Source organism: Mustela lutreola, chromosome 2 (genome assembly GCF_030435805.1).
Source record: "Mustela lutreola isolate mMusLut2 chromosome 2, mMusLut2.pri, whole genome shotgun sequence".
Taxonomy (NCBI): domain Eukaryota; kingdom Metazoa; phylum Chordata; class Mammalia; order Carnivora; family Mustelidae; genus Mustela; species Mustela lutreola.
This window is the reverse complement of record NC_081291.1, coordinates 57,499,578-57,514,594: the sequence shown is the minus strand read 5'-3', so window position 1 is coordinate 57,514,594 and position 15,017 is coordinate 57,499,578. Positions and strand designations below refer to the sequence as shown.

Genomic DNA, 15,017 nt, shown 5'->3' with positions numbered 1-15,017 from the left:
GGCAGGAAAGGGCTGCGCACTCATACATATCCTGACACGAGTGCTGGCTGCTGTTGCTACAAGTACCAGGTGTCATGCTGGCTAGGAATGATGCCCGTCAGGCTAGCACAGAGGTGACAGGCACAGCATCCCCCAGGACCCTAAAGGTGCCAGGCCAGATGCTTAGGCCCAGGACCCCTCCTGAGTGCTCTGTATGCAAGATTAGTTTTGGGGGAGAAAACGGAGGCTCAGAAGTCTGAAGGAACTTGCTTGAGGTCAGGGACTCTTAACAAAGCATCAGAAACCCACAGATCTGTGTTCTAACCTCGGTAATCAGAGAGGACCAGCTGGGTCTCAGGCAGGTAGGGATATGGGGCAAGGGCCTCTAGCGAGAAACCTGAGGCATGGGAGAGACAGAGACCCAAAGGATAGGTTCGCCCTGCTACCTGCAGGGGCATCTTTATCCCCAGTGGCTAGCACCCATGCCACCTTTTTTCCAGGCAGGAGTGCCTCAGTTTCCCTTTGGGGAATCCCCTCTCTGCTACTTTTAGTCCAGTGGTCCTGCAGCTGGGCAGTGACCCAGGCTTAGCCAGTGAGGCAGCACTGCTCCTGCCTGGAGCCCAGGAGTGGCTAGGACATGGGCCTGGGAAGCAATGAGACCTTGGCTTGGACTCTTACGAAGAGAATCCCACTGGTGGCCAGGGATGCCAGGGAGGCCCAAGGGGTGGGGCAGGATGTAGCCTGCAGCTGCCAAGGCTGACACTCCCTTCTTGGACAGAGGCTGCCTGAGGAGGAAGCCTGCACAGCGGAGAGACAGCCCGACAAGGAGTCCTGCGGACACAGTTTGAGCCTCTGGGAATAGTTGAGGCTGAAGGCCCAGAGGCTCCTCTGGGCTTTTTCAGAAGCCAGCAAAGCCCTGTGTTCATTGGCAGCGCCATGAGTTAGACTCTGCCTCTGTGAACCCAAAGACCATGGGGCTAACTCCATCCCTGTGACCCACACCCCACCCCCACATGTGCCTCTTTCAGAGACGTGGCCACATGGAGACCACAGCTGCAGGTCAAGGGTGCCCTGAGTCATGCTCCCAGCCACGGCCTGCTGTGGGGAACCACATACCACCAGGAGGTCGTTAAACAGGAAGATTTCTCGCTGGTGCAGTCCGAGTTTCTGAGGCTTATTTGGGTCTGGAACCTCAAAGAGCCGGCAGTAGCAGACCAGCCTCCGATGGGGCAGAGAGAGCACCTGTGCGGGGAGGGAAGCCTTGCTGTCAGCCCCCTGCCCCTCGGCAGGAACCCGGGCAGCACATTCGAAACCCAGCCTGTGCGCCTGGCATCTGAAAATGACCTCTCCCACCAACCGCGCATAACAGAGCAGACACGTTTGGCCTCCTAGCAATTCTACCCCGCTCTTCCTCAGGAGCTCTCCTGAAGGGCTGTGGAAAGTGCCCCTGCTTCTAGTGATACCTCCTTTCCTTTCCTTCAGGCATGTCCCAGACTTCTTAGAGCATCACGTTCATGTTGCAGGACCCTCCACCCCGCAGTGAGAAATTCACCATCCGAGTCCCCAAAAGGTGCCTGTCACAGACATAAGCCCGTAGGTCTCTGTAAAGTTCTCTCCAGAGAGTATCTACTCTAGAGGGGGAAATTGAGGCACAGAGAGGTTGGGCAGCTTGCCTCAGCCACACAGCTAGGAAGGCACAGAGCCCCTCCTAGAGAATCCTGATGGTTCTGGTGCCTGAAAAGCCCTGTCCCAAATCCCCAGCCAGCTGCCAGAGCTCTGTTGGGCCTGGCCTGGGCCTCTGCTCTGAAAATGCCTAGCATGGGTTCATGTGCATCCCCACCCTGTTGAAGCCCAGGGTACTCTCAAGGCCAGGGGCAACGTGTATGGTGTCTAAGGGCTGTGGTGACAAGCCGTCTGGGAGGCCCAGTCACAGCTCTGAGGGTCCCCCAGCTCACGCAAGAGACAGTAAATTAGAAAAGGGCTGGCATGTGCTGTGTATCGTCATGGCAGGCAAGGAGGGTTCACTCTACCAACAGGTGCCCTGGGGCAGCGATGCCCGAGCTCATCTCACCCCTCGTTTACCGGTTTCTAAACCCAGTCAGGATAGGGATCCCTTTCCCCAGTCCTCGAACGGGGAGGGAACACATGGCCCAGGCTGGTGTGCTCAGGGAACGGCCCTGCTCAGAGCAAAAGTGTGAAGGGGAGAGGATGGTGGGAGGTGGGGCTGGAGAGGTGGGCGAGGGTTGGTCAGTATCCAGTGGACCCTCTCTGGGAGAAGCTGGTAAGAGCGGGGAGCGGACAGTTTTGTGATACTGACTCCTGCAGCCCAGGGCCGCCTGCTGAGAGGGAGAGACAGACACGTAAGGCATGTGCCATGTGCCTGCCAGGCGGGTGTGTCTCCAGGTGCTCCTGGGGTGAGCAGGCACACTTGCTCCAGGCCATGGCAGTGGAGTATCAGGGGTCAGAGCATGGGTGGGGTGGGAAGGGTCGTCTGTTTCAGGCACAGTGCCTCTGCGTCTGGGGATAAGCCTCGGCTTTAGAGCTCTGCCCGAGGGAGAGGGACGGAGACTATGTGCTTTGGCCAGCTGGCCCAACCCTCCCCCTGGGCCCGCAGTCTCTGGGCCTGCAAAGATTCGAGGCTGGATCATTATGCAAATTAAATTTCTCATCGCTCCAGAAATTAATTCAAGCAGTTAGAATTGTGGATCTGGGAGCCAGGAGATCGCAGTGATCTGAACAAAGGACACGGGGCCCAACCCCACGGCGGGCTATCAGCCAGAATGTAAAAGCAAAAGGATACTCACACAGCCAAGCCCATGATGCAGGGATCCAATCTAAGCAGGAAACATGAAACAAAGAAAAAAAGACAATAGTGATTGAAGAAATGCACCTGGGCCCAGAGAGAGCTAACAGGACTACATCCAAGTAGGTCAGCACCCCTCCTGTGGCTCCCACATCCTCTGTCCTCTGTCCAGACATGTCCCACGCAGTAGCTGGGGAGACCTTCTCGCTGCCAGAACCCCAAGGCAGCAATGAAGGCATTCCTGGGCCACCAAGGGACCACCGCAGGACTCTGGCTATTGGTTTCTTAAGAGCCACAGGCTCTTTTTTAAACAGAACCCAGAACCAATGGCTGTTACTCCCAATTAGCAGGAGCCACACTACACATGCAGTAATTCCCCCTAAGGCGCTGGGTTCCAAATGGCATCAGGGCTGCTGTCCAAAGCTGCAGCCAGTGAGGTGGGCCTGGGGTCACATGAAGTGGGGGTGGGTGGGAGTGGGGGAGCCAGGGACACTGGGTCACCACATACCGGCTTCTTCCCCACGATGAGCTTCTCCACCTTCTGCACCTGGGACACATGGTCCTCATTGGTCTTCAGCTCCCGCTTGCGAATGCGCTCGTAGATCCCGATCAGCATCTCCCGGGGAATGTCCTCACCATCGTCCACACCTGGATGGGAGAGCAGCCGCCAGGTGTCAGTGAGGGCCGGGGCCTAGGTGGCGGGGGCACCCCTCTGCTTCGGGCCCCCAGGCTCACCCCTCATTTACCAGTTTCTAAACCCAATCAGAAGAGTGATCCCTTTCCCTAGTCCTCAGCAGAACTAAAGGCTCTCTGGACCCACAGTCTCTGAACATCTTCAGTCCTTTACAAAGTGTCTCAGAATCCTTCCACCAGGACCAAGCCAGTACAGTCAGGCTCCAAGGCTTTATGAATATCAGCTTGGTAACAGGCCTGGGCTCAAGTTCCTGCTTGGTTCCCAAGTTCCCGACAGGCCACGTGACCGAGTCCCTAAGCTGGGGGTCCTGTTTCAGGTAGGTCACCGAGAGCACTGGTGGCTTCCCAGAGATCTTGTGAGGAGGCCAGAGCAGCCCAGGTGTTTCCCAGAAAGTGTGAATTCCGTGCACCTGCTGCTAGCTGTCATCCCACGTCACATGGCACAGAAGCTGGAGGCCTGGCCTTGAACCTGAGTTGTTCCGACAACAGGCACATACCCTTTTCTGCTAAACCTTTAACAACTGCTGTGAGGAGAACAGCCCCACTCAGGAGAGAAACCCAAAACCACACCAGTCCTCAGACTGCAGGCTGGCAAAAATCCTGGGGTTTGGTATCTGACACTGTTGGTGAAGCTGTGGGAAGGGGCCTCACACACTGCCGGTGGGACGGGGCCCCTGCCCTGGACCACTTGCCACTGGCTATCACAGTTATAAACTCAAAACCCTCCGGGCCACTGATTGCATTTGGGGGAATTTATCCCGTGGGACAGGCTCCACAGACAAGGTGACTCATTGGAGCATGGTTTCCAAATAGTGGAAGACTGGAATTCACCCATTTACCCGTTCACAGGAGACCGGTTAAGCCATCACCGCACAGGGGGGCCATGGAATATCACACACCTGCCAGGAAAATGAGCAAGGCCATAGGGAGCCGACATGGAAACACCCTCTGAGACTTGTTAAATGAGAAAAGCAAGGTGCCAAAGGGACGAGGGTAAAACCAGTCGTGCACGTTGGTACGTGTGTGAGCAGGGAAGCTGCGGGCAGTACACCAGGGACTGAACAACCTGGGTGCACAGGGAGGGTGGGAGGGGCTCCGCCACAGACCTTTCCTACTTTTTTTTTTTTTTTAAACAGACTATTTTTTTAGAACTGTTTTTTGTTTTGTGTGTGTTTTTAAAAGATTTTATTCATTAGTCACAGAGACAAAAGTACTCGTACAAGCAAGGGGAGGGGCAGAGGGAGAAGCGGGCTTCCTGCTGAGCCTGGGATCCAGGAGCCTGGGATCATGACCTAAGCCTAAGGAGACACTTAGCTGACTGAGCCACCCCGGTGTCTCTAGAACTGATTTTTAGAGCAGTTAAGTTCACAGCAAAATTGAGGGGAAAGCACAGGGACTTCCTTATAACTCCTGCCCTCCCAGCCACGGATCTTTTACATCTCCATAGTTTTGCCTTTTCTGGAATGTCACATAGCTGAAATCCTGTGGTATGGGGCCTTTTCAGACTGGTTTCTGTCCCTCAGTAATAGGACTTGAAGGTTCCTCCAGGTGTTCTCATGGCTGCATAGCTCATTTCTTTTAAAAAATTTTTTTTTTATTTTTAAAGATTTATTTATCTGACAGAGAGAGAGAGATCACAAGTAAGCAGAGAGGCAGGCAGAGAGAGACAGGGAAGCAGGTTTCCTGCTGAGCAGAGAGCCCAATGTGGGGCTCAGTCCCAGGACCCTGAGATCATGACCTGAGCTGAAGGCAGAGGCTTAACCCACTGAACCACCCAGGCACCCCAGCTCATTTCTTTTTAGCACTGAATGATATTCCATTGTCTGGATGGACCACAGGTTATCTATCCGTTCACCTACCAGAGGACATCTTGGTTGCCTCCAAGTCTTGGCAGCTGTGAATAAAGCTGCTGTAAATATCCATGTGCAGGATTTGTGTGGACATACGTTCTCAACTCCTTTGGGTAAATACCAAGGAACGTGAATGCCAGACTGCATTACTTTCTGTTTGCTTTTTTTTTCTATCTATGTGAGGATAATACCCATTCAAAAAATCAAGCTACAGAATTTAAAGACAAATATCAATAAAATAAAAGCATTGCTCATCTGGCTTCCATGCCGGTGAGCTCTTCCTCCCCCACCCATGTTCCAATTCCCAGAAGTGCTCCTGCTGCTGGACCTACTGGGTGACCTGGGGTGAGCAATTCCAGAGAGCAAACATGTCCAGTGTATGTTGGGGCGGGGGAAGGCTTCCTCTACAAAGAACAAGCTGGATGTCTGCCCAGTGCAGAGTACCAGGTGGGCTTGGAGAGACCAGAGTCCTGCCCCCTCTGACATGCACCTGCTGTGTGATCTTGGGCGGATCCCCTCTCTCTCTGCCTCGGTTACCCTTCTGGAACATAAAGAAGATGCAACAGAACACTCCCAAGTTCCTGGCGGGAAAAGATGGGATTTGGTGGGAACAGCCTGGGCTTAGAAGACAGAACCAGCAGCTTGCTCTGTTGAGCAGGGGGGGATAACACCCCCCCGCCCCCGCACAACCCCTGAGACTGCTGGGGATGGTCAGGTGCAAGGGCAGATATACACCGCAAAGCCACTGATATGAGGGCGGCTGTCTGGCAGTATCTGACCCAGGAACCCCATCTCTCCCCTGGCCTTCTTTCCTCTGGGCTAATCATTTCTGGCTCCCCTTGTTGTTCCCCATACAGGGAGGGGGTCCCAATTATGTGGGTGAGGTTTCCAGGCAGAAAAAAAAAGTCATAGTCCAGTCACCAGACCCTTACACCCCCCTGGGCTTGCCAACAGCATATAGTGTACAGCCTGTATCCTGCGTCCTGGGGCCATGTGGGACTCTGCGAAGACCAGACTCAGGCTCAGCCCTGAGAGGAGTGAGGTCTAGGGCCGATGTAGGAGAGCACATTGCTGCCTCATCAAAGCATCTGCTGGTCGAGCTCATGCGCTCTGGGGCTGACTTGACATTAAGTAAGTTCCCAGACTCCTTAGCTTCCTAGAAACTCTAGCTAAGACCTGAACTCCTTGGGGCCCAGGCTCCCCCTAGACCGAGCAGAGGGCCACACATCCTGAGTGCTCAGTGCAGGGAATGGCCATCGCCTGGGTGGTCTGCACGGAGCTGGGCCCCTGGGCTTCCCTGACGCCCCAGCTGGGAAAAAAGGGCAGACCCGTCCACTCTGGGTGGGCGTCCCCTTAGCCGGAGTGTTGCAGGGGTACCCACCACCAGGGGGCGCGCGAGGACAGTTCAAATCCCAGGAGGGTCCTCCTGTCCCAGGAGAAGGGGTGACAGAGCAGGGGGGCTTTGCAGGAAAAAAAAAAGGACAAGAGAAGTACATTTAAATGGCTCAACAAGCTCACAAAGTTGGACTTGATTTAAACCAGCTTTTTCCTTTCTTAAAAACACGACACCCTCAGGGGCGCCTGAGAGCCTCAGACAGTTAATGACTGACTCTTGATTTTGGCTCAGGTCATGATCTCAAGGTCGTGAGACTGAGCCCCTGTCAGGTTCCACGCTAGGCGTGGAGCCTGGCTAAGATTCTCTCTCTCTTACTCTGCTCCTACCTCCCTCTTCCTCTCTAAAAAAATGTATGTGCTTGTGTGTGTGTCTGTCTATACACATATTAACGTGTCTGTGTACCTGACACGCTTTCTGAGGGGACCTCGGCCTGCTGCAGCTGCTATTTCCCCAGGAGAGGGACACAGACCCTCCTCTTCCTTCCAGGGACTCCAGGCACATGAGGACATGCTATCAGCTAACACTGTGCCCCCTGGGAGACAGCTGTCCCCTTTTCAATGCCTTTCCTTCACAATGATACCAGGAAGGCCTCCCTTCCCTCTGTCTACTTTAGCACCTTAGCCTTGGGGCCTGGCCAGAAGCAGCTCTGGTGCTCTTGTCCACTGAGTTCATTTTTATAGTGACTACCTAAGTGCAGTGAAGAATATGGGCTTCCTGTTTATAGTGATGTTGGAAAGTTCCTCTAAAACACACACACACATACGCTGAGGCAGGTCTGTTTCATGAGGAACATCAAGCGTAGGAGAGAGGGGCACAGCAGTGATGGGGACAGTGTGTGCCAACCCCTCTGCCTGGTCCTCGCCTGCCTGGGGCACCCAGCACCAGGGCTCCTGATTGTGCTTCTTCACATTCCCTGATCTGGCCTCTGGGGACTGTAGTGGGTCCTCCTGTGCTGGGTCAAGGTTTCTTAGGCTGGCCCCCTCCGTCCCAGCACCTCTATCTGTCAAACCCCTGTGCATCCTTCCGGAACAGGCTGAAAATGTCACTTTCTTCCCAAGTGAGGTTTGTGGCACCACAAGACCCAGTCAGTGCTCCCACTGTGTGTGTCACTGTTACAGTAGTCAGCCCTCTTCAGGGTCATTTGTGCTGTGTTTGTGGAACCAAGGCTCACCCTGGGTCCCCGCCCCCGGCTCTACACTGTGCCTAGCTGGGCATGCAGAGGGCATTGGAGAGACAGCTGTATGCCGGAGCCCAGGGCCCAGGGCAGCTCACCTCGAAGGTTCTTGACGAAGTCCTCCAGCTTCATCTTTCGCTCAGGTTTGACGTTGGGGCTGTACATGTCTGTGTTGAGCAGGATGATGGCAAATGCCAGGATGAAAATGGTGTCTGGGTTCCGGAACTGCCGAACCACCCCGGGGTTGCAGATACAGTACCGCTGGCTGGAGGCCGGGAGAAGGAGCAGGATCAGGACCTCCTCAGTCAGGGCTGGACGTGGGTCTGCCCCTGCCTCAGGACAGCGCCGCTGCTCAGGCCCCGATGCTGAATAGCTGAGGCTGGTCACTGTGCTAGGAGCCTCGGTTTGCCCATCTGGTCAATGGGGGTAACACCCGCTCCTCCTTACGATAGTTACATATACTTCAGCCATCTGTCCTGTACCTGGCGAAGGCTGCTGAGGGAGAGGACTGCAGCCCCCCATCTCTCTCGGAATTGGAAGCCGCCCAGAAGGTGAAAAAGTTCCGGTCAGTGGGATATGAGCAGGAGGGATGTGGGCATCTTTAAGGCTGTACATTAAAGGGCAGAGCCCACTCTCTTCCCTGCCTGGAATGGGGGTGCAATGGTGTGTGCTGGACCTGCTATCTAGGGCCTTGAGATGAGAGGAGCCTGGCTCAGGGAGGGGGTGGGTGAGGTGGGCAGACTGGAGAAGAGGAACCAGGGCATGTTATGACCAAGGCAGGAGCCATTTGAGCTCAGACCACCGGGATTCAATCCTGTCTTCTCCATTAATGCTGCCACCTCCAGGAAGTCCTCCTGGAAGGAAGTACCTGAACGACCCCCTCCCAGGGCCCCAGGGTTGTCCTCCTGCTGTGTCCTCATTCCCTACCTTGGCCCCACCGCTGGTGATGAGCCCTGAGGGCTGGGTCAGTGACTGACTCTGTCTCCCACACCCTGCTTGGGCATGAGGGATCCTGCCCAGTCACTGTGCACACAGTCCTGGGAAGAATGAGTATGGGGTGGTAGCCGACCTTGACTGTGGGCTCTCTCTCGTGCCAGGCACTGGGCTAAGTGTGCACCCACACCCAAAGTGGTTTAGTTCTTCCACTCTAAGTTAAGTGTTTTTTGTGATCCCCACTCTACAGGCAAGGACACGAGGCACAGAGAGATTAAGTAACCCATGCAAAGTCACAGAGTAAGTAAGTAGCACAGTGGGTGTTAAGAGCCAGGCCAATCGGCTCTGCAGCTTGTGTTCTGTGAGATGGGCTGCCCTTTGTGAATGGGCAGTGACGACACAGACTGATGAATGGGTGATGCTCGTGAGGACCTGGAGGGACACAGACTGTCCCAAAGTCTGGTTCTAGAGATAACCAACACAGGACCTGGCATACAGAAGGGGCTACTTACTACCTCATCCTCCAGGCAAGTTCAGGGCCATCTGCCTTGGGGACAGGGCTGGAGGGGGGATTTGGGCCCTAAGCCATGGGCCTCAGAGCCCAGAACCTTCCCCTTCCTGACACCCTCCCATGCCCTGGCCCGCCCTGCCCCCAACCTGAACGCCTCGATGAGCCGCTCCACCTTCTGAGCCTCCCCTTGGACCCGGATGTGTGCCTGGAACTTCCTGAGGGCTTCATCTAATTCCATGGCAGAGAAATCCATCTCATCCACCACGCAGCTGAAACGAGAGACCAAGGCCCCATGAGGGTCTGCTGCCTGTGCAGTCCCTGCCGGCCCTCCTGTTGGGGGCAGAGCAGCATGGGAGCCCATGCAGCGCAGGCCGTGAGCTGCCCAGAGCCAGGGGACCTGGCCGCCTCTTGTCCAGAAGGGCCCTCCACCTGGCTTCCTCCAATCACAGAACACTTCAGATTACAGCCCAAAGACCCCGCCCCACAGTGCTTCTGGGGGAGTCTACAGACCCCCGGAAACTATAGGAAAATGTTGCTGAAAATCTCTGTAATTTTTTTTTTTTTTTTAAGATTTTACTTATTTATTTGACAGAGACAAAGATCACAAGTAGGCAGAGAGGCAGGAGGGGGCAGTGAGGGGGAAGCAGGCTCTCTGCCGAGCAGAGAGCCCGATGTGGGGCTCAATCCCCGGACCCTGAGATCATGACCTGAGCTGAAGGCAGAGGTTTAACCCACTGAGCCACCCAGGCACCCCTCTGTGAGTAATTTTCTACAGAGGGCCAAAGCCTGTGGTCTCTACTCAGGGCACAAATGGCTTGCAGCATGCACATCACACAGGGCCCAGAATGCTCGTCCCTGCTTGAGTCTTCTTGCACTGACTGTGAGGGATGCCAGCCATGTGCTCCCATCTCCTCCAGGAGAAGGCAGAGGCTGGCCGCTGGTCTGTCGGGCAGTGACCGTGCACTGAGCCCACCTCCCCATGCCAAAGGGCCTGGGGAGAGCTGCCTGGGTTTTGCCGGCTGTCTTTCAAGGGGCCTCTTGGAGGACCTGTGCCATACTCATCTGCCAACCTGCCAATGGGAGCAGAGCCTACAGAATCGGCTGGTAACTGGGTTTTGTCTGGTTCCCCTCAACCTAGCCCTGTCCTCCCGAATGCCGTGCTCTGTCCTCTGACCCAGATCTCTGGACAAAGAAGGTGGGGTCTGTCCCAGGGCCCCTCTCAGCAGGCTGTGGTGTCCAGTGGATCTATGTTTAACAAAGCCGTGGCCACCCCTGGGGGCACTGTGGAGGCCTCGGCCGTGAGGGGCCTCATCCTTGCTGCCAGGGCCCTTGCTCTGCTGGGTCTCATGGGTTTGGACATAAACAGTAGTGCCCCCGACCTTCTCTGAGAGCTCCTGGCTCTGGAGGAGCCATCCTTCAAGGCTGCTGCTGAGCGGGTGGGGGAGGGCAGGGGCCACACAGGGAATAATTTGCTGACTAGCCTCTGAGCTGGACGCCTGGTGTGGAGGGTCGGGGGTGTGTGGGGGGATGAGGATTGCTGCTTCCTGAGGCTGCTGCTATTTTCTGATGGGGGAGAACAATGCACGGATTTCCGACGGACCAGCAGCTAGCTTGGGGGTTGGGGAGAGCCTGGGGGGAGCACAGGAATGGCTGCAGGGGGTGGGGGGCTGGCCCAAGACCGTCTTAGGCCCAAGCCACTAAGGACCTCAGCTGTTTCCCCCTGAACTGCTTCCTGAGGCTGGTTTAAAAGGCAGGAGAGGAGGCACTAACTCTATGAACAAAGCAGCAGATCCCTCGCCCCCCCACCCAACCCCGGGTAAGGGCCAGAAAAGAAATGGCAAGTGGGGAGAAGGCAGCCCAGGTGGGCATGCCTGGCCACGGAAGGGCACAGACGCCATTCTGCTGGGTACTAGCTAGAGCAGCCGCCAAAGGCTGTGGCTCACTGCGTCCTGTGCGTCTGTGCACATGCTGGGTATACGTGTGACTGAATAGGTACGTGTGCCTAGAAGTCTACGCGTGTGGGGGTGGGGAGCACCTGGGCCAGCCCTTCCCTGAGCCCGGGGTTTCCTCACTTGCGTAAGAGGCCTCAGGCAGCTGCCCACCTCCTCCCAGGGGCGGCTGCAGACATGGGCACACAGGTGGCCGTGGCCGGGCTCTTCCTTACAGCGAGGACGCCCGGCCCCAGGAGGCCCACTGCCCACCCCCTTGGCTTTGTTCTCTGGATGATGCAAGGCACTGCCCTTGTTACTAATGTTTGCTGTCTACCCCACTTTGATTCTGCTCCTGGTCTACATCTCGGTGTGTAGCTGCCTGATCAGAAATACCCTCAATGATAGGCCTGGAGATTCTCCCCCAGGGCCCGGAGCCCCACTATTCTGTCCTTTCCCACAGCTTTGACCCCTCCTCTGTGAAAGGGGCTTAAGCGAGACCCGACACACACACCTGTGTGTTTGAGGATGACGCAGGGCCAGAACACAGTATAAACACAAGGGTCCAGCTACTGGGGGCCTTTCTACTTAGGGCAGTCTCAAGGAGGAATGGAGAGATTTGGGGTACATGTTCTCGAAACTGTCAGCGGTTTCCAGGGAGCAGGAAACCGGATTTTCTGCAGAGTTCCAAGTAGCTGGGAAGGTGGTGGCTGCCAGCCTTGGTTGGACTCTTACCTCTAGGTCTCCCAGCCGGGAGAGGCAGGAGAGAGACACAGGGGAGACAGGCACTGGGGTCCCTCTGGGCTCCTCACGCCGCACCCGGCCCCCGCCCAGCCCAAGGGCATGTCAGGACGGCTGGCAGTCAGGCTGGGAGAGTGAGCTCAGACCTCCAACCCTACTCCCCCACCCCGAGCATGGTGGTGGCTCGGCCCTGCTGGAGAGGGATGGAGGGGTCAAAGGTGCACGTTGGGGGACCTGCAGGGTCGATGTGTGAACTGTAGTGCCGGGGGGTGGATGCACGTGTGTACGCCTGGTAGGGGGTGACGTGCAAAACCACGTGGGGTGTCTGTGTGCATCTAGGAGCAAGGAAGAGCTAAGGGGTGGATTTAGGCCGTGTTCCAGCGGCGCAGGTCCACACACCCGCCCCCACACCTCCCGGCCCCGGAACTCACTCGAGCACGTCCCGGTTGAACTGCTTCTGCCGGTTGCCCAGGAATTCGCCGATCATCTGTCTGCTGAGGCCCTTGCGCTGCAGCAGGAAGTGGGCGACCCCCACTGGTGTGTCGGGCACAAAGCCGCGCTCGATGAGGTACTGGACGCCCTTCTCAGGCTTCCTGGTGAGGGTGGGGTGAGAGACAGGCTCAGCCGTGGCTGCCCCGGCCCCTCCTGGCTGGCCCTCCTCCCTGGGGACTCTGGGTGCCCTGCCCTGGTCCGTGCAGAACTGTCCGACCCAGAACTGTGCAGACCCTGCACCAGGCGGAAGCTGGGACTGGGCCGTGGGCCAGTGCGGGGCTGCTGGTACCGGGGCAGGGACCGTCCCACTGCCCCCCGTGTTCTGCACTGCCCCATACACCCCTTGGTGTAGAAGTCACTGCCCCGTGTTTCACTTGCAGGCAGACTGGAACCCCTTGCCCAGCACATCCTGGACGGCCCTCCGCCCCACCGATAGCAAACTACCTTTTCTGTAAGGACTTCCTGAGTTAACACAGTTAGGTGCCTGGAACCACATGTGCACGAAGCACCATGGAAGGTTCTCACAACTAGCCCCAGCTGAGAGGAGAGGAAGTGAAGTTGCAGCCTTGACCCTTCCCGAGCAAAGAGGGTTTCTGGGACAGGCTGGGCTGGCCCGGCAGGGCTGAGGGAGTCCACCTGCACCCAGAGCCATGCGGCGTGGCTGGGCTGTGGTGGAGGGAGGCCCCCTCATGGGCTCAGCAAAGGCCCAGGCTGGCCCTTTCCTCCCTTTGGGCCTCTGTCCCCCTGCTGGTCTGTGGCATGGGCCAGGCTTGGCTGACCTCCTAGGGTGGTGCGAGGGGGTGACCTCACACTCTTGGAAGGCAGATGTCCTCTGACAATCCCAGAGCCTCAGATGAGCCTGAGGAGCTATGGAACCCTGGCGGTGTACCCAGCACCCATTCGGGGGTGGCGAGGGGAGCTGGGCCCTCCCGCTGGGCCCGGCAGGTGGAGATCAGAGTTCTGATCTCCCGTAGCAGCCCAGCGGCAACAGTGGGTATCCACCTGTCCCCATAAACCACGTGGCTCCTGACTGACAGCAGCATCCAACACAGACTGTATTTCCACCTGCAAGCAAAAACAGGGCCCCTGCTGCAAGGTGACCTTGCTATTTTTAGCCCAGGATGACCACACACCCTAACATCACCTTCAGGCGTTCGGCCGGGAGTGGCTGCTGGCCAGCTGGGCCCTGGCACGGCTCCCCACTCCTTCCACAGACCCCATTCCTCCCTAGGATTCTGGTGTAGCCAACCAGGAGCCTCTCCAGCTGCTTGGCTGCTCACGCTCCCTCACGGCCCTGCTCCACACCAGCACCCACGGGGCCCCAGCCTGTGCCCATTTCCCTCTTCCTCATCTTCGAGGTCAGAGGTCACCCCGGCAAGCCCACCGACGTCTTCTCTTTAGCTTACACGACGTTAACAGTAGGGATTCTGGTGAGCACACAGAAATTGGGGTAGCTCAATCTAGAATCCAGATTTCCAGCTTCTCTTGAAAAATCAGGCCAGCTGGCACTCCCCGGCCTGTGCTCCTGTGTGGCCGTGACCAGAGTACTGGGCTGGGCCACGCCACTCAGGCATCCCATGTTAGCCCCTTGCCTGGGGGCCCAGATCCAGTCCTGGCCTGCTTCCTTGGGGGCTGGCTGCTGTCCCCACTTGGCCCCCTCCCATGTTTACACACCAGCGTCACACAGTATCTCAGACTTCAGGATCCGGGCTCCTCCGCCTGGGAGGAACAGAACACAGCAGAAGGAGAGTCTTACAAGGGGCCATGAGAATGCAGATTCTTCACAGATTAAGTACCCAGACTACTTTCTTGTTAGGTACTGCTCAGGATGACAGCAGTGATGCGGGCTGGTCAGGAATACCCCACAACGTCAGGCTCTAATCCTTGGTCTAAAGGACAAAAGGACTGAATCAATGATAGCTGGAGAGGAGAGGGAGGAGTTTCTGCAGGAAAATGAGACGCTTTCTCTGAGCAGGTGACACTGGGCGGTGACCTAAGTTCTTAGAGAGGTTTCTGGGTAGAGGCAACAGTGAACGAAAAGGCCCTGAGGTGACAAAGGGTTTTGCAGGATCGAGGACCAGCGAGCGATCTGGGGTGGCTGAGAGGAGGGGCCTTGGGGGAGGTCAGAGGAGAGCAGCAGGGTGGGTGGGCCGGATCCCACAGCGCTGTGCGGGCCACAGGGGGAATCTGGTTTTCCTCTTAGTGAGAGGAGAAGCCCTAGTGTGTTCTGAATCGGGCAGTGATGGGACCTGACGTCCGTGCTCTGTGTAGGGCAAGGCTAGGTCTGAAGTGTGAGCTCAGCGAGGAGCCTCCCACAGGCATCTAGGCTGCAGGGCAGGGGGTGGGGAGAAGCACCCAGTTTCCCAACACTGCCTGAGGGTAGAGATGGCAATAATTACTGGTGGATCCGAGGTTGAACCCGATGGCTCCTGATTCAAGTCTGAACCAAAGGTGGGAGGCACTGGTTCCACCCGGCAGGTTTCATGATGACGTCACAGGAGAAAGGAATCTGAACTC

At 56.8% G+C, this 15,017-nt stretch overlaps 1 protein-coding gene across 8 annotated transcripts in view; it reads right to left on the bottom strand.

Moving 5' to 3' along the window:
- Positions 1 to 15,017, bottom strand: part of IQSEC1 (IQ motif and Sec7 domain ArfGEF 1) — a 372,144-nt gene that overhangs the window by 15,169 nt on the left and 341,958 nt on the right. For all 8 annotated transcript variants that reach the window (XM_059161876.1, XM_059161871.1, XM_059161872.1 and 5 more), the window contains 6 exons: positions 12,440 to 12,601; positions 9,486 to 9,608; positions 7,994 to 8,160; positions 3,291 to 3,430; positions 2,784 to 2,813; positions 1,096 to 1,221 (listed from right to left, as the gene is read on the bottom strand). In XM_059161876.1, coding sequence (XP_059017859.1) covers positions 1,096 to 1,221; positions 2,784 to 2,813; positions 3,291 to 3,430; positions 7,994 to 8,160; positions 9,486 to 9,608; positions 12,440 to 12,601 — 748 coding nt within the window. The remainder of the gene's footprint in view (positions 1 to 1,095; positions 1,222 to 2,783; positions 2,814 to 3,290; positions 3,431 to 7,993; positions 8,161 to 9,485; positions 9,609 to 12,439; positions 12,602 to 15,017) is intronic.